This window comes from Dreissena polymorpha, chromosome 6 (assembly GCF_020536995.1).
Source record: "Dreissena polymorpha isolate Duluth1 chromosome 6, UMN_Dpol_1.0, whole genome shotgun sequence".
NCBI lineage: Eukaryota > Metazoa > Mollusca > Bivalvia > Myida > Dreissenidae > Dreissena > Dreissena polymorpha.
Window position 1 is genome coordinate 43876975 of NC_068360.1, and position 23585 is coordinate 43900559.

Here is a 23585-nt window from a genome sequence, read left to right on the forward strand (position 1 = left end):
GACACTTTAAGCACATGCATTAAGCTCAGTTTTCTCAGAACAAGACTCATAATGTTGTGAATGATGAAGCAACTGAAATTTTACCAGTGCCGAACGTCGAATTTCCATCCGCTATTCTTTTATTAATGTGGGTTTCGTTGCCGACGAAATAGCGTCGCCTTTGCATCGCATATTGCTGCAATTTTATGCATTTGTGTCAAACAATTTTTACTTATCTATACATACTTTTACCATTTAGTTTTGTGTTATTACGTTCCCCACAATAGGACTAAATATCATGCAAGTTAGCTATACTTCGGAAATGGGTTTGGAACGTAGAAACAAACTGCAATCAATGCAAACAAAAACAAAACTACTCATAGAAACACAATCTTTATTGACGTAAATGAATAAAACATTAAAATATGAAAACATTTTATTGAAGAAACTATTTTAAAAAAATGTTTTATCATACGAAATGCTTGATAGTGCTAGCAATTTAAAATATAGAATATATAATGTTGGTTCGAGAAAAACATCTTAAATGGTCTTTGGAAGCGAAAGACAGCTAAAATTGCTCTTTAAAGCATAAATGTTTACTTTATTGTTATAACAAATGCCAGGTAGCTTAATGATTAGCGAATTACAAATCCTAAGGTTTGAATCCAATATAGAAGTGTATGTGCCCTAGTACGTGTACACGAAACAAGCAAAACTAATCTTGCTAAAAGTCAAACAATATGCAAATATAAACACACACTCTAACGAAACAAAGTAATACAAAATAAATGGATTTAACCCATTTATGCCTAGTGGACTCTCCCATCCTTCTAAATTGGATCAATTTATTTCCAAAATTAGGGATGTCTAGTATATTTATTCTATATTTAGAATATTTCTTACAGAAATTCCTTTAAGCGAACAGCGCAGTCTCAGATGAGACGCCGCATCATGCGGCGTCTCATCTGGGTCTACGCTGTTTACCAAGGCCTTTTTTCTAGACGCTAGGCATAAATGGTATAATGAAAACATCGATTTGCATTGAAACCTATAAAAACCATGAATTTAAAAAGGAGAATAAAATCAGCTAAAAATAGCAACTTGGCGGTGTGGATGGGCCTGCAGCGTACGCAAACTACTCAAGTTAGTAAACATACAGTCATGGTAGAATCAGTTTTCAAAATTACCTTCGTTTCAATTAATATGAGTTATTGATAATTCCATTAAATTAAATCTAAATATACGCTACTGTCTTTTCAGTACGCAAATTTGAAACAACGTATCAACATCCACCACCTTCTTCTCCGTCAGTTCTTACGCGCTTAAAATAGTCCCATACTTTTTTAAGAAATATTATTCCGCGCTATCCACTTTCGTTTGGTAGTCCTGTCCCTTTATCTCGCCGTTGATGAGCAGATAGTTCATCATCTCGTGTCCCTCGACGTCGCTGTAGATGTGTCCTTCATGGCCCTCCAGCGTAAAGAAAATGTCCACGTCGTAACCATGGTCGGTAATATAGCACTAAAACACGTTGTACACTGCATTTGTATGTTTTAATTTCAAAAGATGTAATGTCGCAAATAATAAAAAAAAAAATTAAAATAAATAAATAATAATAACAACAACAATAATAGTAAAAATAATTATAATAATAAGTATAAGTATAATGATTATAATTATTATTACTATTAAATAGAATTATGCTGTTATTTTAGGTATACGTTTCGGACCTTAAAGTGGCCGTCCAACAGATAAAGCGTCGTATCGACGCGAAACGATATTTTGGGAAACTACGAGGATTGCTAATATAGCTAAAAAATACATCTGCAAATAATATGAGCGTGGATGGTCGAGTGGTCTAGGCGGGAGGCTTTTTACTCCAGGACTCAAGGGGTCAGTGGTTCGAGCCCTATTGAGGGTTACTTTTTTCCCTTTTTAAAATTTGTATTCTTGTTTTTTTTAATGGAGATTTTTAGTTCAAATGTTTAAATTCATCAATATAAAGCATTTAAGGCATTTAATGACAAGCTTCAAAACATGCCAAAATCTGTTGGACAGCCCCTTTAACTATACTGTTGATATTAATAATGTTCCGCTATAGAATATAGGCTTACTAAGCGTATTTAGTTGGTAATGTTTTGTTTCCTAAGGTTTCACTTCTTGTCATGTATTTAGATTTTCAATTTCATATGCTTGATATCATGCACAAACTACATATAGATAAATTAGCAATGATAAATCACTAAATTAAATACAGATTTGCATAAACATGTCATTAACTGCCTTTTACTGTGACATGCGGATGAGATTAAGACGTTGTCACACCCTTATTAAAAATTTGAATAAACTGTATATACAAGAGTATATTACACGTTTTTTAGATATGAGCCACGCTATATGAAAGGGGGTTTAATGAATATTCGTAAAGTGTCGTCAAAGGCACGACACTTGCCGCCTAAATTTGATTTTTGCTAAGAAGAGACTTTCTGTAAACGAAAAATATCATAAAAGCGGAAAGTGTCGTCTCTGATAAGCCTGTGCGCACTGCACAGGCTAATCTACGACGACACTTTACGCACATTTATTAAACCTCCTTTTCACACAGCACGGCCTTTATGATTATATAGTCACATATTATTAAAAAATACTACCGTTGTCTCCACCGCCGTCCCGTTAATCCAGACATGAAGATTATCCCGAGCTGAAATTGTATAGCAAAACATTCTTAATCAAATGAAAATACTTATACATGCATGGCAAGTAATAAATAATAACAAAACGTTAATATCGTTTAAGTGATAGTATGGGCATTTTTTACTGTTGAATTGAGCTGAAAAGAATTAACAGGTCAAAAGAGTAAGTTAAAATGTGGTTACTGACCAATTATCTGCAACTCATCTTGCTACCAGTTGTTTATAAAAATATACTTTATATTATATATTTTACGTGATCCACCCAGTCCTGTAAGCCGAAATGATCCGTAAAACAAAATGGTGTCTTTGTGTCGTATAAACGACTCTGCACTAAAACTAAATTTAGGTTCACATTGTACATGCGTGATCAGTTGTCAAACGAAAGAACGGTTGATATTAAAATGCATTATTTTTCTCTTTCCGGGATAATGTTTTAGTATGTTGATGCTGCATTAACAAATATAAGTGTATATAAAGTAAAAACACCAAAAATAAACAACGGTTGCGATAGACACCTATAAACTGTTAGATGCCCAAAATATCACTTTAATTAAACAGGTTGAATAGTTTGTATGTGCTATGCTTAGCGAAACTGTAAAAGTAGGGTTAATCTAGAACGATACTTTACGCACATGCATTAAGCCCCGTTTTCTCAGAACGTGACTCAAATATTCAGAAAAAAATGTTGAAATGATTAATAGGAACATAATTGCTACGCCTTTTGACTCACATACACTTCAAATGTACTGTGATAGATTTGAAGAGTGGGAAACATCAACACACCAAGGACGAACATATAATGCAACTTACAAAAGGAGACCCTGTACTGGGAGTTTGACATATCAATGGTCCACGCAGAGGTGACCTGGACTTTACCGTCCCCGCTAAGCTCTTGAACCTTCCTGAAACGTAAAATAATATGCTAGCTTAATAAGAATTTCACGAAATATAGTCAACATATGCAAACGTAATTTGCACTTTTTTTCATTTAGTGATTGACTCAAAATAAGTAGGATTTTCCTGATATTAAGTCATGTATTCAAGCTTTTTATTTATCAAATGTAGATAAATATCCTAACTTATTATTACATTAATCTAATTTGGTAAAATAACTCATTTGCATTTTCTTAAAAAGGAGTTTACTATTTAACCTTATTTATCTGAAATGATGTGAACTGTTTACGCTTTTTAGCTCTATCCTGATACGTTGTGCAGAATTAAATCAGCCACGTTCTGTGAAAACTGGGCTAAATGCATGTGCGTAAAGTGTCGTCCCAGATGAGCTTGTACAGTCAACACAGGCTAATCAGGGGCGACACTTTCCGCTTTTATGGTATTAAAGTTTCAAGGAAGTCCATCCTTAACGAAAATCAAATTTATGCTGAAAGGCAAATCTGGGATGACACTTTACGCATACGCATTAAGCCCCTTTTTATCAAAACAAGCCTCAAATGTTAATTATAAGCACTTCCACGAATTAAAGTGAAATATTCAAGCTTATAAACAACATCCTTAAATGAAGTGAAATGTTCAAGGTTAGTAGCCCTTTTGTGAAATGAAATGAAATATGCAAGATATGTAGTGGACTATTTGAGCTTATAAGCATTTTTTTTATTAAATGTTGTTCGATAATCGAGCTTATTTTCTCTTTCTTAAAACGCTTTTATTAATAATATCTTATTAACATTTTCATAAAATGTTCTGAAGTATTAACGCTTATAGTCATGATGCGGCGTCTCATCTGGGTCTGCGCTTTTTGCTTAAATGAATTTATGTAAGAAATATTCTAAATATAGAAATAAATATACTAGTCATCCCTAATTTTGGAAATAAATTGGTCCAATTTAAGGATGGGAGAGTCCACTAGGCATAAATGGGTTAAGCCTTACCATGAAATGTGATATAATAATTGAGCTTATTAACATCTTGCCTGTGAAATATAGAATAATGTTCAAGCATATTAATAGTTTCATTAATTGTAGAAAACTAATCATATATTTCATGGGAATTTTTCAAGCGATCTTAATTGTATTATGTGGTTATAAGACCCGTTTATTGTTTGAATTGATTTCCTTTTTTCTAGCATGTTACTTAAATCTTGAAAAAATGTGTGTATGTTAAATGGTAATTAGAAAGAAAAATATTTACGACTTACCGCTTTAAATAGACTAAATGTTATCAGGTACAATCACTTTTAATTTAAATTAAATGTCATAACTAACAATATGTGACCAACGAAGTATATTGAACTAATAATGTGTAGTCAAAAGTGCCATCTGTTTTCTATTAAACAATGATTATTATGACAGTCATATTTCCTCTTCTGTCACACCGCCAGAACGAAATACACATGAATACAAATTGATTAATTTACGTAAGCAATTTACTGCTCATCGTTCTCAAAGCACAATACCCAGAGGTCATTAAATATGCTTCAGTCGTTTAAAAAAAGAAAAAATTCAATAAATATTCTTTTCATTCCGTACACTCCGTGTAATTAATTGATTGCTCCGAAAGTCATAGATCCAATAACCATCCTGCAAATTCCAATATTTGTGAAGAGAATAAAGGGATAATACACGTTTTCGAGGGCATGATCATCTGCGGGCGCTCGAAAAATCCGTTCCTGTCCGAGAGCGTCCGCAGATGATCATTTCCGAGAAAATGTGTATTTTCGCTATTATTGCATAAACAAATCACACTTACCAAAATAATTTTAAATAACGTTGAAAACAATATTTTGTTCATTCGACATCGACAAAATAATTCGATTATTTCAATACAGTTCAAGGTTGTGTTTTACATATGCTGTAGCGCCGTTAAATGTCGCATCGCCGTTATATGTCGCAGGCTGCGAGATTTTTTCGCAACGTTGACGATAAATGTCGCAAGGAACGATAAATGTCGCAAATCCTACTGACGATATATGTCGCAACTTTAACGATAAATGTCGCAAAAATTTCAACTGCCGATATATGTCGCAAAATTAACGATAAATGTCGCACACCTTTGTAATTCATGTTAAAAACGCAAACTTGAAGTAAAATGACTAAAACTTTAAGGTTAGATCTAGATTTCCCGACGAGGTTCTTTGAGCCGACTTCCACCAGAATGGTCAGTTTTTAGTTAGTATTGTCCGAAATGGTCAATTGTGGTCAGTATTTTCCATAATTGTCAGTTGCGGTCAGTATTGTCCGAAATGGTCAGTTGTGGTCAATATTGACCCAATCAATTCTTATAATTCTTGGCTCGAGTAGCCAGTTTTTGATTTCCCTGTTCTTAATTGACTGCTGTTATCAAGATTGGCCAAATGTTGTAAGATGTGATAAAACTGTTACATTATTACAGCAACACAAATTACGATACAATTGTATTGAATATTGTATGTTAGTTACATGACTGTAGTACATGTATCATTATCTTAGTTAATGTATTACTATGTTGCAGACGCACTGGCATATGCCGGAATTTGTATTGGCATACTGATGAACTGACTGAAGAATAATATGTTCTTTTTATTTTGTCAATATCGTTGCCTTCAATTAATGCTTAACATGTAGGCAGCGGTATTCTATGTCGCCGATTCACTGGCTCGCTGCAGAGTATCAATCTAGTTGACAACGTCATTTCACCAAATTAAAGCCATGCGATTGGTTAGTTATTGATTCTGTAGCCAATGAAAACGCTTAAAATGTTGTATTACACATGTGCAATGTGAAAAATACGTAATGTCTGTATTACATTGAAAACAAGGTATGGCATGTGATAAAATATGATTCAAGATATGATGGTCTATTGCAAGGAAAAGCAACAGGACACAAAATAACGAAACAATTAGTTTTTTATTTTACACTAAATTGAAAAACAACAAATAACTGCATGTTTCTACATATTGTAAGCAATTAGCAATAAGCAATTAGCAGTAAATAATTACACAATCATAATTAAACAATAAATGTAGACATTATAATCATTTTTAAATAAGATACTGTAAAATACCAACAATGTCTTTGTTGATATGATGAAAACAATAAGGCATTCTTCGTGGGTAAGTGCATATATATATATATGAAACAACAAATACATCATGTTATGAAAAGCCGTAAAAGTAATTGGTTATATCACAAGTAGTTTTGGGGAACACAATATGTGAACAAATACAAACTTTCATGTTAATTTTCATATTGATAAAATAGAATGGTAACACATATTGTGTATTAAGTTATAATGTTTTATGTATATCCATTGCTGCAGTTGAACATATAACGCTATGGCATTAATTGCGCCGTTGCAGTCTATACCAAATTCCTTCTACCGTGTACCAGCCGCATAAAGTACACCCCAGGAAACCCGATGCCTGGTGAGCAGCGTAAGACCAATCGAGCAGCGCGGTGTATTTTCGTATACATTTGTATGCATATGTGCCCACATACACTTACTATAGGTCTCTACAAAGCAAAGAAATTGCAACAAAATTGCTGTAAATTAGTTTTTTTGTCACGAAAAAGAATTATAAAGTCGCTGCTCACATAAGGTGGCCCAGTCTTCTCCATTTGGTATCCATGTTTTCCCAACATGGTCATAAAAAAAGCAAATTTCTCCACAATAAATAGTTTTCTGGAGAAACCCTGCTGAGAGGTTAAGTTTTTGGGAACACAATCTGTGAACAAATACAAACTTTCATGTTAATTTTCATATTGATAAAATAGAATGGTAACACATATTGTGTATTCAGTTATTATGTTTTATGTATATCCATTGCTGCATTTGAACATATAACGCTATGGCATTAATTGCGCCGTTGCAGTCTATACCAAATTCCTTCTACCTTGTACCAGCCGCATAAAGTACACCCCAGGAAACCCGATGCCTGGTGAGCAGCGTAAGACCAATCGAGCAGCGCGGTGTATTTTTGTATACATTTGTATGCATATGTGCCCACATACACTTACTATAGGTCTCTATAAAAGAAATTGCAACAAAATGGCTAGAAATTATGTTTTTGTCACGAAAAAGAATTATAAAGTCGCTGCTCACATAAGGTGGCCCAGTCTTCTCCATTTGGTATCCATGTTTTCCCAACATGGTCATTAAAAAAGCAAATTTCTCCACAATAAATAGTTTTCTGGAGAAACCCTGCTGAGAGGTTATGGCAGACATGTTTAAGTTTGTATAAATCCTTTAATTATTGTAAGGGCTTGCAAATTAAAGCAGTTTTTCTCCCCTAAATGCCTGAACATGGCCCATTTTGTCCGATCTTCTACTTCAAGGAGCCACATTTCGCTCATTTTTTAAGAAAATTTGTCAGGATTTTTTCTACATGTAGTCCAATACCTTTGAAATCAATGTTAATTCAAAGTTGTTTCAAATTGGACTTTGAAATATTTTAATTTTTCCAATTTAGTTACCCTATGTATATTAATTCGAAAATACACCGCGCTGCTCGATTGGTCTTACGCTGCTCACCAGGCATCGGGTTTCCTATGGTGAAGTAGCTAAACGCAGAAATAGCCATGCATTTACCCACGAGGAATGCCTTATAAGTTGACGAATCGCCTGGACCAGTCCACTGCCAGAGCCAGATATTGCGATTATCTTTCGAACACTGAGGGGCGATACGGTAACGTCACCGAACCGACTAGGGCATAGATACAACCGCGGAGACGGTGTCTTACCTACTAAATACCCTATTTACCCGTTGAAGGGAGTATCTTGACAAAGGGCTTAGTTTTAGAACAATATCAACAATTATAGACCAAATCTCACGCGGCAAGTTCACATGGCGGTTTTGGTGAACGTGTTTTCGGTTCCTTTTAAACTGTACCATTTCTCTCAATCGCGTAATGTCACTGGTATTGGGCGATCCCAGGTCGCCAGCGTTCAGGTCATCACCGTCAGCGTTAAGGTCATCACCGCCAGCGCTCAGGTCATAATCGCCAGCGATCAGGTCACCTTCGCCAGCGCTCAGGTCATCACCGCCAGTGCTCAGGTCATCACCGCCAGCGTTCAGGTCATCACCGCCAGCGCTCAGGTCATCACCGCCAGCGCTCAGGTCATCACCGCCAGCGTTCAGGTCATCACCGCCAGCGCTCAAGTCATCACCTCCAGCGTTCAGGTCATCACCGCCAGCGCTCAGGTCATCACCGCCAGCGCTCATGTCATCACCGCCGACGTTCAGGTCATCACCGCCAGCGTTCAGGTCATCACCGCCAGCGCTCAGGTCATCACCGCCAGCCGTCAGGTTATCACCGCCAGCGTTAAGGTCATCACCGCCAGCGCTCAGGTCATCACCGCCAGCGCTCAGGTCATCACCGCCGACCTTCAGGTCATCATCGCTCGTAGGTGGATCAGTTTCCCACGTTACTTGTGCTGATGTGTCTACAATTCTTTCTAATACATGTCTATTATAACCAAGGGCAACGTAATGCTCACCCCGGCGCCCTCTGGGTACTCTCCAAGTATTATTAGAGGGTAACGGCTTGACAGTCATGATCCCCCATCCGGACTTATCAATGTAGTGGCACTATTCATAGTCGACACTATTAAAATCTGCATATTATACAGCTGCGACATCGCTTGCAATGTTATTTGGTCACCGTATTCATATTCTGTAGACATCCGCGACAAATAATTTCGTGGTTGCTCAAGTATTGAGTTCCACCAGTTTGCTCCACAAATCCTGTTACCAAGTACGGGTGTTTGCCTCAAAAAGGTTACTACGTCTTGTCTAAGCGTTTGTTCCGACCTATGTATTCCATACTGGCGTAGGTGATATGAAACAGCTGCAAACTGACAGTTTCCGTTCCCAATAGGATCCATTACGACGGGTATTCCGAATTCCGATCTCAAGTTTTCAAGCTGAGACGATTTTGTTGTAGTTATGCAATACTGTTTTCGATGCAATCGTTTCTTGTTGGATGCACCAGTTGATGTACACGTATATTGTGTGCGGTTGCTTACGTGGTACCATTTTTCTTCCGAACGGGCAGATTGTCCTGCTCGAGCAGATTCGGGGACACGATATTTAATTTTGTACATGTTTGTTTTCATAGATCGCTTCTGTATTACATCATCTACTGCCCATATTCTTCTATTTAAAAATACTTTTTTCTTATAGCGTAACAGCACTGAGTCTCCAATATTATAAATCGGTGTTTTGTTTGCCTTCTCTTGAGCTCTGTCGTTTCGCCTATTACGCTGTAGTGTTGCGATTTTTGCGGCATCTCTTAGTTTCTTTATTAGCAGTTTGCGATTAAGCTTTGAATTGTCTTTATAAGGATCCCTTCCATAGTAAAGTTCATGCGGTGACTTCCATGCTAGACATTCTTTTGGGCCATTGTTTAGTATACGTTGATACTCTGGTAGCTGTTTTGCCCAGTTTATACCAAAGCTATTCGCATGCGTCAAATCGTATGCAATCTTTTGCTTCAATGTTTTATGCATCCTTTCAACTTTCCCCTGACTTTGAGGGTGATAAGGGCGACTTTTTATATTCTTTATATTGAGAACTTTCAACAACCGTTTTACTTTCCCATCGAATTCACGTCCTCTGTCATGCTGAATTATTCAAAATGTTTAGGGGAAGACCAAAAACGACATTTGTTTCACAACTGTGAATATTGGAAAATAATCTGGTGAAATTAACATAAATGGAATTAAGAAAAATGACATAAATATATTCCGATTTCTATGAAGAATTGTCGTTTGTACTTATTTTTGTCAATGACAACTGTTATGTATGTGTCGCTTAAGAGACTTTTTTCAGCTACTGAACTTATCTTATCGCCGTACAAGAATATTGAATGGACACAGACCTTAGTGCAAGCCTTTCTTCAAATTTAGGTAGGAAAATCGGATAGCATGTTCAGTTAACTGGTAATTACGACCGACACGGAGTCCTTGTCATTTGAGCCTGATTACTGACGTTGGGTGTAAAGCCGTTCACAGAGTAAAGTGAGCTGTATTCGGCGATAATTTGATTATGGGTTTAGTATCTGATGCATTGCGCAGCTGCACCCGAACGACCACCCGTTAAAGAAGAAAACCCGTAATTCCTGGCAGTTTTCATAGAAAGGCATTTTCCTTTGCCGGCCCCATAATTACCCAAAGAGCTGAGCACAGAGGTTTGTACCAGAGGTCTCGGTGTGATCCTGGATTGATGTTTCTATCCAAGAATATTCGCCTTCTATCGCTCATTCAAAGATGGCAAAGCTGTCAGTCTCCAGCAGAAATACCGAGGCATTCACATGTTGTTCTACCCAGACGGTCAGACTGACCTTAAATAACCAAACTTGTCGAAACGACCTTAAACCCAAAGCAAAAACTTACTCGCTTTTCCGATTTCCGACCAATTTAAAACAAGGATTTTGTCATTTTTAACTACAGCTTAACGTTTTTGGTCGAAAATGATAAATATGACCGCTTCAGTCGATCTTCACCACAGCTGACAATTATGGACAATACTGACCACAACTGACCATTTCGGACAATACTAACTAAAAACTGACCATTCTGGTGGAAGTCGGCCCAAATAAACCTCGTCGATTAATCTAGATCTAACCTGAAAGTTTTAGTCATTTTTACTTCAACTTTTCATTTTAACATGACTTACAAAGGTGTGCGACAATTATCGTTAATGTTGCGACATATATCGGCAGTTGAAATTTCTGCGACATTTATCGTTAAAGTTGCGACATATATCGTCAGTAGGATTTGCGACATTTATCGTTCCTTGCGACATTTATCGTCAACGTTGCGACAACTCTCGTAGCCTGCGACATATAACGGCGATGCGACATTTAACGGCGCTACATATGCCTCACTCGGTCATCATCCGAAATGACGAGGCTTTACCTTCGGATAGGCAGTTTTCAATTTAAAATGTGTTTAAACATTTAATTAATGCAAAGTTGAAATGCAGCCTTGTAAAGTAAGAAATGAGGAATTATTTTGGAATTTACAGCAGGAACGATGAAGGTACATAAACACTTACATTTACAGCATAGTCTTTTGAAAGTGTTGAGTAAATAACCTTAACTTCAATGACGTTGCCAATACAATAAAGCTGTTGTCAAGTGAGTGCAGATGGTATAACTTGAAAAGTGGATTGAAATAGTCATTATCCCTGCATGCATGAGGAAACTGGTGCATATTCAGTTCCCCATTTATGCTTGGAAAGTCGTCGAAGGCTGGAGAAGGGAAGTAACTGCGCGTAGACCAGGTTATGGATATGAAAAACACATAACAGGGCTTGAACGGCACGTGGATCGCATTGTTAATACACGATTTCTACCGTTCAAGCCCTCCTTTTGCCAAGTTTCTGCACTCCGCCAGAGGGCAGTATAGATAGAGTTTATGCAATAATAATGAATCACTTGAATAAAGTTTATGTCTTGTCATCACATCCATTGTTTGTTTTATAAGCGAGTTTTCGTTTGCCATAAATAGAGCAATATTCAAAGTTTGTGCGTTTTTGTAATCTCATTATGTGAGTCGCGTTCTGAGAAAACTGGGCATAAAGCATGTGCGTAAAGTGTCGTCCCAGATTAGCCTGTGCAGTCAGCACAAGCTTATCAGGGACGACACTTTCCGCTTTTATGGTATTTTTAGTTTCAAGGCAGTCCCTCCTTACTAAACATCAAATTTAGGCGGAAAGTGTCGTCCCTGATTAGCCTGTGTGGACTGCACAGGCTAATCTGGGACGACACTTTACGCACATGCATTATGCCCAGTTTCCTCATAACAAGGCTCATGTTGTCTCGGTGGTATGAATAGCTCTTAATTTGTTTCATCCATGTAGTTTATTAAAGCTTCATCCTGGTTCAGTTTGAGAACGTGTTATATGATAACTTTATTAATTGACTGTAAAGGAACATAGTTGGGGGGGGGGGGTCTTCCTAACGAATACCCAGATCTATTAACAAGCGGTCCAACATGGTGAGGATTTGCTCAACTGTGTAATTGGAAAAGGCCAGTTTCGAACACTGTGGCATAATTTAAAAACACTTTGTAAAGGACCACAATCTGATGGCATAAACCAAATATCACAGCTTTGTGTTGTTTAACCAATTTATGCCTAGTGGACACTCCCATCCTTCTACATTGGATCAATTCATTTCCAAAATAAGGGATGTCTAGTATATTTATTTCTATATTTGAATATTTCTTACAGAAATTCCTTAAAGCAAACAGCGCAGACCCTAATTAGACGACGCATAATGCGGCGTCTCATCTGGGTCTACGCTGTTTTCCAAGGCCTTTGTCTAGACGCTATGCATAAATGAGTTAACTTCATAATATTTTAGTTAAATTTGGCTAATTTGTAGTATGAATTTTAGTGGGTTATAATTGGTATTCCAGATTTAGATTGAGATATTCTAGTTTATAAAACAATACAACCTTAGTTACCTTTAAAGCTAATCTCCATGCTTTGACCATAAATATACAAGTGTAAACTTTCAAAATACTTTTTATTATCTATCCGTCGCCATTTATAGTCGAACGCAAATCTTTACATAAAGAGATATTTGATTGGTTGCAACTGAGCTTGACTTCTTATGCGAAGTCTTCACATCATAACAGCGTTTTTTGATAAAGCGCAACTAATGTTTCAAATGTAAAAGAGATTCGTATTTGTTATATGCTTTCACATTTGGCATTATATTGATGCAGATCGTTTGATCAGCTAACTCGAGGAGAAAAACAGAGAAAAAGACCATTCATAATCTGTTATGTTAATTGAAAACGCTAGTGAACATGGTTGATTTTGATGTCGATTAATCAATCGCTTTTGAACAACATTAATTAAGCTTTTGATGCAAGATTTGGGAAAATCATAAAACTGATTATTTGGTTGATTTCAATTTTGCTTTCAATGCAATGTGTGCGTAGTAGTTGTATGAAATAAATCAAGGTTATTTATTTAAATGCATCGTGTTATTTGTAAACATAAGATACGCAATGCTACATTTTGCTAATAACACATTGAAAACTTGATGACGTTAGCACAGTATAAAACAATATAAATGTTGTTCGATCATGCAATTAGTTCATTAAAACGTCGTACAATATTACATACAAAGTCATTTGTAGTTTATGTGTAGTAAGATTGTTTAAGTGCTTCATAGATTTATTAGAATACACATTATAAACTTTACGTATATTTCTTGCTACTTAATTTTTTGTTTGCTTTGTTGTAAGGGGATATCATTTGCATACTTAATTTCTAAAGATACATTTCGTATCAATCATGAAGTTTGAAACATTAAAATCCATGCATTCACACTATTTTCAATTCATGGAGTTTTTATTGCCTTCCAACCGGGTTAACCCATATGCTTTCCATTGACGTTCCAAGGCAGTAACCCCAGATCAAATCAATCCATCCTATGTCTTATGTACATTTGTAGTACATAAAAGTCAAGCAGACGAGAATGACCCACTTTGTAAGTTTAGCATGACGGAAATGACATGACATGTAACTCATGTGTTTGCTCTTTTCTCGAATAAATGGAAACTTAACACACCAAACAATGTCAGCAAACAAACACAATATAAACCAACTAACTGCACTTAATATCAATAGCTGTATGCGAATATAGGATATCGCTTGTTATGTGAACAGGAAATACGTTAATGGCGTTATGTTTGCTTATACGCAGATATGATTCTAAGCCAATTTAAAGGGGTTTAACGCATACGCATTGCAAGTATGCAAACGGCACACCTTAGTACAAAAAAGTATATACAAACATAACCGGAGATTGAAAAGATCGCTTAATTGTGGACTTGAAATTCAGTCGAATTCGAAACATGAGGTATGAGATGGTTGATAAGGTTTGATTATCGACAGATGAGACTTACGCCCTAAAACCTAACACCAACCGAAACATGTGGTCGCATTACTCGCCAAACTCTTTATTACACAGACAGTAGGCCGTGTATCAAATCGTACATGCATATTTATTCACATGCATCCTACAAATGTGAGACACACCCAAAGCTTATAATTAGTTACGCAATATATCGACAACTTAATCTTACTATATTCCCGACAATCAATTTACGTTAGTTTCCCTCCTGAAATGTTCATTATTTTTTATGAGATATGATAGCTCTGTCAAGCGATGCATGATTAAATGCAGTTAATCTGCGTCTCCACAAGATCATTATGGAAGTACATTAGTTGCTCATCAGATGCGTGTTCTTTGAATCTGCATGGTTACAAAGCAGCAACTATAGGACATTACATGAGTTATCAATAAATATCATATCTTATTAAATATTTGTAGAATCCATGTTATACACGGGCTTTCTGATAATTAAACACTTGTCACGTGCTTTGAAGCGATACACAACGCTATGGTCAATGATATGGTGTACGGATAGGTCCAAAAGTCGTATTCCTATGATACGGTTTAGTTAGAAAAGTATCATACGGTTTATAAACCGTATGATACGCTTTAAACCGTATGATACGCTTTTGAGACTTTTGGACCGGTTCGTACGTTAAACCGTTTGATTCGAAACCGTATGATACGAATCGTATCAGACGGTTTATTATGGTGTTCGGATAAGTCCAAAAGTCGGATTCGTATCATACCATCGTATCAGACGGTTTAACTAAAACCGTATCATACGGTTTTGCGACCATTAACCGTCTGATACGATCGTATCAGACAGTTTTGGCTTTTGGACCGATTGTACGCTTAACTAATTGATGCGAAACCGTATGATACGATTCGTATCAGACGGATCGTGTCTGATACGAATCGTATCATACGGTTTCGCATCAAACAGTTAAGCGTACAATCGGTCCAAAAGTCAAAACCGTCTGATACGATCGTAGCAGACGGTTTATGACCCCTTAACCGTCTGATACGGTTCTAGCTAAACGATGGTATGATACGAATACGACTTTTGGACCTATCCGTACACCATAGTATCATACGGTTTAGCATTAACCGTGTTATACGGTTTACACTGAATAATATGGTGTACGGATAGGTTAAAAAGTCGTATTCGTATAATGCCATCGTATCAGACGATTTAGCTAGAACCGTATCAGACGGTTTTGGGGTCATAAACCGTCTGATACGATCGCATCAGACGGGTTTGACTTTTGGACCGATTGTACGCTTAACTGTTTGATGCGAAACCGTATGATACGATTCGTATCAGACGGTTTGCGATTCGTATCATACGGTTTAGCGTAAACCGTATCATACGGTTTACGCTGAATAACGTACGAACCGGTCCAAAAGTCTTAAAAGCGTATCATACGGTTTAAAGCGTATCATACGGTTAATAAACTAAACCGTCTGATACGAATACGACTTTTGGACCTATCCGTACACCATATGATACGGTTCTAGCTAAATCGTCTGATACGATGGTATGATACGAATACGACTTTTGGACCTATCCGTTCACCATACAAGGAGAGTATCTCACTGTAAGCATTAAAGTTCGTGCTTAACACTTTTCCTAAAACACAAATGCAAGCCAAGGGCATCTTGGATCGTGTAATTGGTTCAAAATATTAGTCATGTGCAACACATTCATGGCTAACAATGCTTGACAATGCAGGTGTAAGGGCTCTTAAAAATGCATTAATTTATCCACAGTGTTTTGTATTATATATTTTATGGAAAGCATTTTAACTACGGAAATAGCATAGTGAACAATAAAGTGCAGGATTACTTTTGTATTCTTAATGAATATCTTTGAACATTAAACGTACTATATTCTACATTTAAATCAGCTATAAAAAATGTATACCTGGTTGAAGAGACATAAGGCTTTCTTGTATCGTTTTAAAATCTTTTTTAGAACATGTATTCTTATGATGTTTATTGATGTGTCAAACAGTTTTAAAATATTTTAGAAAAATGTTTTTGTGTAAGCCTTTATTCGTCTTTACAATTGTCAAAATGTCTGAAACATATGTTGGCGTCGTCGGCCACATTCGAAAATTCATTCAGTGAAAAAATGTTGAAAAATACAGAATATGAGTTTGTTACCCTACTCACTTGTGAATTAAAATCGATATCCGACCGAAACCAAATAGTTGTCTTTTTATTGTATATATGTATACTTACAAATAATTATATTTTTGTGTTTTTAAACGATACCACTTAATTATAGGCTGACATTTGTTATAGCCGCAAAATAATAAATAGTTTACACAAAACACTTACATTTTTATGAATTAGTATATAAAACTTCATAATGCAACACATTATGAAACACAGAATAACGTGATCTCTTTCGGTTGTCCAGTAAGCGCATTTTACCTTGGGTTTACGAATTTAACCCATTTATGCATAGCGTCTAGAAAAAAGGCTTTTGCGCACAGCGTAGACCCAGATGAGACGCCGCATGATTCGGCGTTTCATCAGGGTCTGCGCTGTTTGCTTAAAGGAATTTCTGTAAGAGATATTTTAAATATATAAATAAATATACTATACATACCTAATTTTGGTAATAAATTGATCCAATTTAGAAGGATAGAAGAGTCCACTAGGCATAAATGGGTTAAAATAGAATTACACTGAAGATGTATATCAACAGCATTCGTGCTTTCTATTGGTTTTAATATAAACCACAACAATGCATAAAATAAAGAGCAAATTTTCAATAAAGAAATGTTCATTAAGTATCTCTATCATTTTCATATTGGAGCATCGTCGATGTCTGAAAGACGTTTGTTCTTCTAACATGCGACACTGTTCTTAGTTCAAACATCTCACGTTCTATTACAATAAAAAGGAGCTGAAATTTGATATCCAGAGTGTCAAACCAATAAATGTGTTTAAAATGACTGTTCGATCATAAATAAATTCTCTTGGAATACAGAGCAGACGTTTCCAATCTGTATAATCAATATAAACGGGATATTTAGTTACCTTATCATTACTGTAAGGATCGGAGTAATGTTCCGCGTTGTATATCATAAAAAATTTAGCTTTGATAAATCGATCGAATCGAACCACGACGGTATTGGAGTTGAATAGTTGTACACAAGTGTACTCTAGACGGTATATTATATTTTCTCTATGATAATTAACGATAACAAACGATATCTTAACTATAAAGAGTGTATGTAAATACAAATTGTATAACAAACCTTGCACTGAAGTGAATATTATAAGTTTATGTAAATCTCAAAATATTTCAGAAAATTTCACTTCGCATATGTCTTCGTTAAACTAGTGCGTTCCTTATTGAAACATTACTATATAATACAATGCAAACTCTATAGCGAATTGTAATATATAAATAGAAAAAATCATTTTAGGAGAAAAAATCTGCTTTACATTTAATGTCTTATATTTTAGGCAAATAACTAATGCCTGTATAAAACAGGCTGATACACACAGCACAGCTTTAGCATTAAAATTACAAATACAAATTAGCTGGGGTCGCCGCCATGGAACGGTCGATTGACCCATTTATGCCAAGCGTATAGAAAAAAGGCCTTGGCAAATGCTTCAAGGAACTTCTGTAAGAAATATTCTAAATATAGAAATAAATGTACTAGACATCCCTTATTTTGGAAATAAATTGATCCAATTTAGAAGGATGGGAGAGTCCACTAGGCATAGCTGGGTTAAAACAGTTGAGTTTGAACCAGTTACAATTTATGCCTGAAATCACTAAAACAAGCCGAAAAACACGAACAAGGCGAATACACAGAAGTATGTTTCTTAATGGTTTATACTTCTTCAAACAATTAAAGAGATGCTTATTGTCCCCTACCGGTTTAATGGTTTGCGCTCTGTGCGTCTTTCTGTGAGTTTGTCTGTCACACTTTTTTGGATCCTGAAATAACTTTAAAAGTTATTCATATTTGTTCATGAAACTTGAAACATGGTCAGACGACAAAATGAGGATAATGCACGTCATTTCATTTTGTTACTACGTCCACAATTCTGGTTGCTATGACAACAAATTAAAAAATTCTGACAATGGTGGAGCCGGTAGGGGACATATATTGCTTGGCGATAGTCTGAATTACATATGACATTCTTCTTTTATTATTGTGGCTTGTTGCTGAAATGACATGACGATGATTTAAATATTTTACTATATTGTGTTATTTCTACAAAGTTTTATTTAAATTAAGAAGAGATGAAGATGATGTTTGCAGCTTACATAGATTCTATAAAGTGTTATCGAATTGAAATGTGTTCACTTTTATTACAATTTAATTTGAATTGTGACGCTATGAGATTGATTTCTGTATAACTCTTTGCACAATTTTATTTATTTTTGAGTGTTAGTTGTGTATTTATGCGTTATGTAAAGTGCATGTGTTTTGACCCACCGTTAAACCATTTATGCCTAGTGGACTCTCACATTCTTCTAAATTGGATCAATTTATTTCCAAAATTAGGGCTGTCTAGTATATTTATTTCTATATTAAGAATATTTCTGACAGAGAAACCTTTAAGCAAACAGCGCAGACCCTTATGAGACGCCGCATCTGGGTCTACGCTGTTTGCCAAGGCCTTTTTTTAGACGCTAGGCATAAACGAGTTTATGGATTGGTTTCTTGCTATAACTCTACTTACACGCTATCATTAGTGTTGTCTCCTGCTATCACTTATTTCATTTGATTTATTGCTGACAATTAGTGTTCTCTCCACCCATCACTTTTTTATTATGTCCCCCACCACTATAGTGGGGGACATATTGTTTTTGCCCTGTCTGTTGGTTGGTTGGTTTGTGTGTTTGTTTGCTCCAACTTTAACATTTTGCCATACTTTTTGCAATATTGATTACAGTAACGTCATATTTGGCATGCATGTGTATCTCATGGAGCTGCACATTTTGAGTGGTGAAAGGTCAAGGTCAAGGTCATCCTTCAAGGTCAAATGTCACGTATATAGCATTAAAGCGGCGCAGAAAGGGACATAGTGTTTTTGACAAACACATATCTTGTTTGATTGATTTCCGACAGTACATAAGGCAGGGCGCAGAATGATATGCATTATGGGACTAATAATGAGAGATTGGGATGCGAAAGGAAGAAATGCAGGAGTTATGTGGTGGTGGGGGGGGGGAGGGTAATATGTTCGGAGAGGAGGTATATATTTAGTGGCATATAAACGAAACAATATTTGATATTATTAGATTTAACATTAATGAACAAAACATTCTCACATTTTGAATGTAATGATGTGAGTTTAAAGGAACACATAATGGACCGAAACTCTGTTCAATAGTAGTAAATTATTGAAGCATAATTTATAAAATTACCGCGATAAACTGACAAAAGCATTAGGGACTAATTAAAAAGCTCGATGCCCGCTACTACAGTGTTTATTTGACTAAAAATTCATTTAGTCTGTCTATTACAGTATTAATTATTCATAGCAGGTATTCACTGATGCGTTTTTTCTGAACCAACCAAGGAGATTTTGTTAGATTGCGGGGAGGCTCAGAAATACATCGCAAACAATAACAATAGTCCGCACAGGTCAATCAGGGACGACACTTTCCGCTTAAAAGGGATTTTCGTGTAGAAGAGACTTCCTATAAACAAACAATAACATAAAAGCGGAAAGTGTCGTCCCTGAATAGCCTGTGCGGACTGCACAGGCTAATCTGGTACGACACTTTACGCACATGCATTATGCCCAGTTTTCTCAGAACGCGACCCAAATACTTTTATTTTGTTTTGTAAATAGTCTTAGAGATTTGACATCACTGCCTTCGTCCGATCTCTATACGGATTTTGGAAGCACACAAACCATATGGATACACGAATGAAGTTACTTTTAAACAAGATTAATTTCTGGAATTTTATAAATATATTCATGTTCCATTAATATTGCATTAACTCAAACACTATAAAACGTGTGCGTTTACATGTTGTTTGTGTAATAAAATGCGTATGCTTTCGAAGTAGTTTTAATTTTAACTTCGGAATTGTAATACAGCATAAGTTTCCTTATATTTACACAGTACAATACTTATATGTCCACAATGAAATGAAGCGCATACATGGCTTCAATGAATAACAGCAGATTTTTGGCAACAATGAAATTGTACACATATATGCGTACAATAGAGTCCAATCCATATGCGGCTAAAATGAAATGCAGTTTATGTATATGCCCAGTGCGAAATGCAGTACCTTAATAACTTAAATAAATCAAAGCGCTGAAGCAACTGAAGTTGTTCGCTTTTGTTGTCCTTGATTAGCTTGTGCGCATTGCAGAGGCAAATCATTGTGCACAGGCTAATCTTATTTGACATGCATCAAGCTCCGTTTTCCCTGAAAGCAATCAATATGCACATGTTTCAATGATAAACACTAGACTGGCCAATGTCGTCTAACAAGCTGGTATATACACTCACTGCAGAAGTATAGCAGAAGCATTAGTCGTCTGCAGTGCAAACAGGCAGCGGTAATTGCCCCTAGCATAGTGAGTTGCGGTTCTTACCGTAGCTAAGGCTTTTAAGCACATACTGATTTGCAAAATATGCTCTGTAAATTTAGTCGGCCGCTTACGCGACGAACTAAAAACAGCACCTATATGACTTCAATAAAATACAGAATATAAATGGCTACATTACATTACATAACACATCCGGCTACCATGAGTTACAGTACCTACTAGTACATGGTACGTATTACATACAGTGCCTAAAACTGCAATAGATATGTACAGAACCTTCATCGGTTACTGTGAGGTGCAGAACATATACACTGACAACACTGAGACGCAGTACCTATACAGGAGACGCTATTGTGATTTTTTTTTTCATCACCATTGCCTATCACCAGCACTGATAATAGTTATCAGTGCTGGTGATATTTATATTATAAATAACGAATTTTGGGCGAGTAATGAGGTGTACAACTGTCATAGAGTTATTTGAAGTGTACGACCTGTTCAGTCAAAGCAAAATAATTTTAATAATGTATTATGCCCATGTTTCTGTCTGTTTGTTACATTTACAAATAATCATTTTGATATACTTTCAAATACGGATAATAAAAGCTAAGCTTAGTTTTTCTCGAACGCATTTATTAACATAAATGTACAACTGTATATTTAAATTAAATCGCTATTGGATAACGAAATATGTTTTTTAAAAGGATTCTTTTCCACCGGAAACATTTGCAGGCAAGTGTATAACATTTTATCAGTGGCATTCTTGTGTAAGAATATGTTTATGTATATTGAAGTTGATTGTAATACAGAAACATGGGACAAAGCGTGAAGCTGAAACAAATACAACGCCAAAATACTTGGAAGCAAAAAATTCTTTTAGACAGTGGATCCTGACTTAAACTTACCTTATGACCTTTTTCTTCGTCGACATATCCCTTGTGTTGATTTCATTACTGCTCCGCTTCATTCGTCCTTCAGTCGATGAGGCTCTTCGAAACAACATTGACATGCTTGTTTTGCTGTGTATTAACGTTGTTTCCGTTGAAAACTTTGTTGCTCTGTAACAGAGAAAATTCAGTTCACGCTAAAAAGGTTCCAATAAATAAATATGTTCAACCTGCTCCGATCCTGTTCTTTGAGTATTTTTAAGGCTTGAAATACTGTTCTATTCAAAGCATGAAAATAAGTGTTATGCTTATGCTTTCTATAAACACGCAATTTACACGTCAACTTAATATTATAAATTTTCAAATAAGCTGTCGAAATACAACACACGATACAAAATACAAATACTGAATAAAGGCAAACGGTATCAACACAATGCGTGCAATCTATTTATTAAATTTTTAAACCTCGGAACAATTGCCAGGTATCCAACATTCCAATAATCCGATGCGCATGCGTATAATCAATAAATCGTCTGTTGGAGAGTGAAAATAGTTTATTGAATTTATCGATTCAGTTAATGCTCAAGCTGATTAAAAGTAAAAATTTTCCAATAACATTGCACGAAATTATGGCAGGCATGTCTCTTACTGTCTTTTTTAAATATATATGTTGTTAATAAAAATTTAATTCTGCAAATATTATCGAATGAAACAAACACCATCACATGCTGCATACTTAATTTTGCGAAAACGATCAAATTATGAAAAAGGTTGAAAACTCAACCTGGAATTACTTAACCCATTTATGCCTAGTGGAATATCCCATCCTTCTAAATTGGATCAATTTATTTCCAAAATTAGGGATGTCTAGTATATTTATTTCTATATTTATAATATTTCTTACAGAAATTCCTTTAAGCAAACAGCGCAGACCCTGATTAGACGCCGCATCATGCGGCGTCTCATCTGGGTCTACGCTGTTTGCTAAGGCCTTTTTTCTAGACGCTAGGCATAAACCGGTTAAGATCGGTCGGGTTGGCGGAAACAATTTCGTTTTGTGTGTTTGTGATAGAATAAAGGAAAACGGAAATGAGATAATTCTTAATATCACTCACTAGATTGGGCAACTTGACAAAAACAACGCACAGTTACAACAAACAGCAGCAACAACAAAAAATTGTAGTTTATAATTGGCGGATCAAAGGACATTTGAAGAACTTGATGTAGCATACGTTGTGAGAGCTTCGTAACCCAAACCACGGTATTGATAAATGTTAAATGTATTGGCGTATATCTAAGAAATATCAAATAATAGAAATGAATATTGTAGAGAAATGGCACAAAATGAAAAAAGTACCATTCATATAGAAAATGAATATCACATAGTAATAGTATTCCCTCATAATTTTAATTTAAGAAAAAACATATTTTAAAATTTTATTAGGTCAAATTTAGTATGCATAAATGTATACTTATATTGAATAAAGTTAGTCCTCTAGAAACGTGAATATCACTTTAAAAATACATTTAAAAGAGAATATTATGTTTAAACTGAACAAGTGTAATTTGCGTTGATCTTATAATAACATCTAAAGATTGTATTAAGTTCACGTTGGGGT

The 23585-nt window shown here is 35.7% G+C and overlaps 1 protein-coding gene across 1 annotated transcript; it reads right to left on the minus strand.

Moving 5' to 3' along the window:
* Positions 1 to 465: 465 nt before the first annotated feature.
* LOC127836375 (uncharacterized) lies at positions 466 to 22346 on the minus strand. The gene is made up of 4 exons (XM_052362990.1): positions 21985 to 22346; positions 3483 to 3574; positions 2631 to 2680; positions 466 to 1500 (listed from the first exon to the last, which is right to left on the minus strand). The coding sequence occupies exons 1-4, from the start codon at positions 22086 to 22088 to the stop codon at positions 1333 to 1335; spliced, it is 414 nt and encodes a 137-aa protein (XP_052218950.1). The 5' UTR covers positions 22089 to 22346; the 3' UTR covers positions 466 to 1332.
* Between the last annotated feature and the right edge of the window lie 1239 nt (positions 22347 to 23585).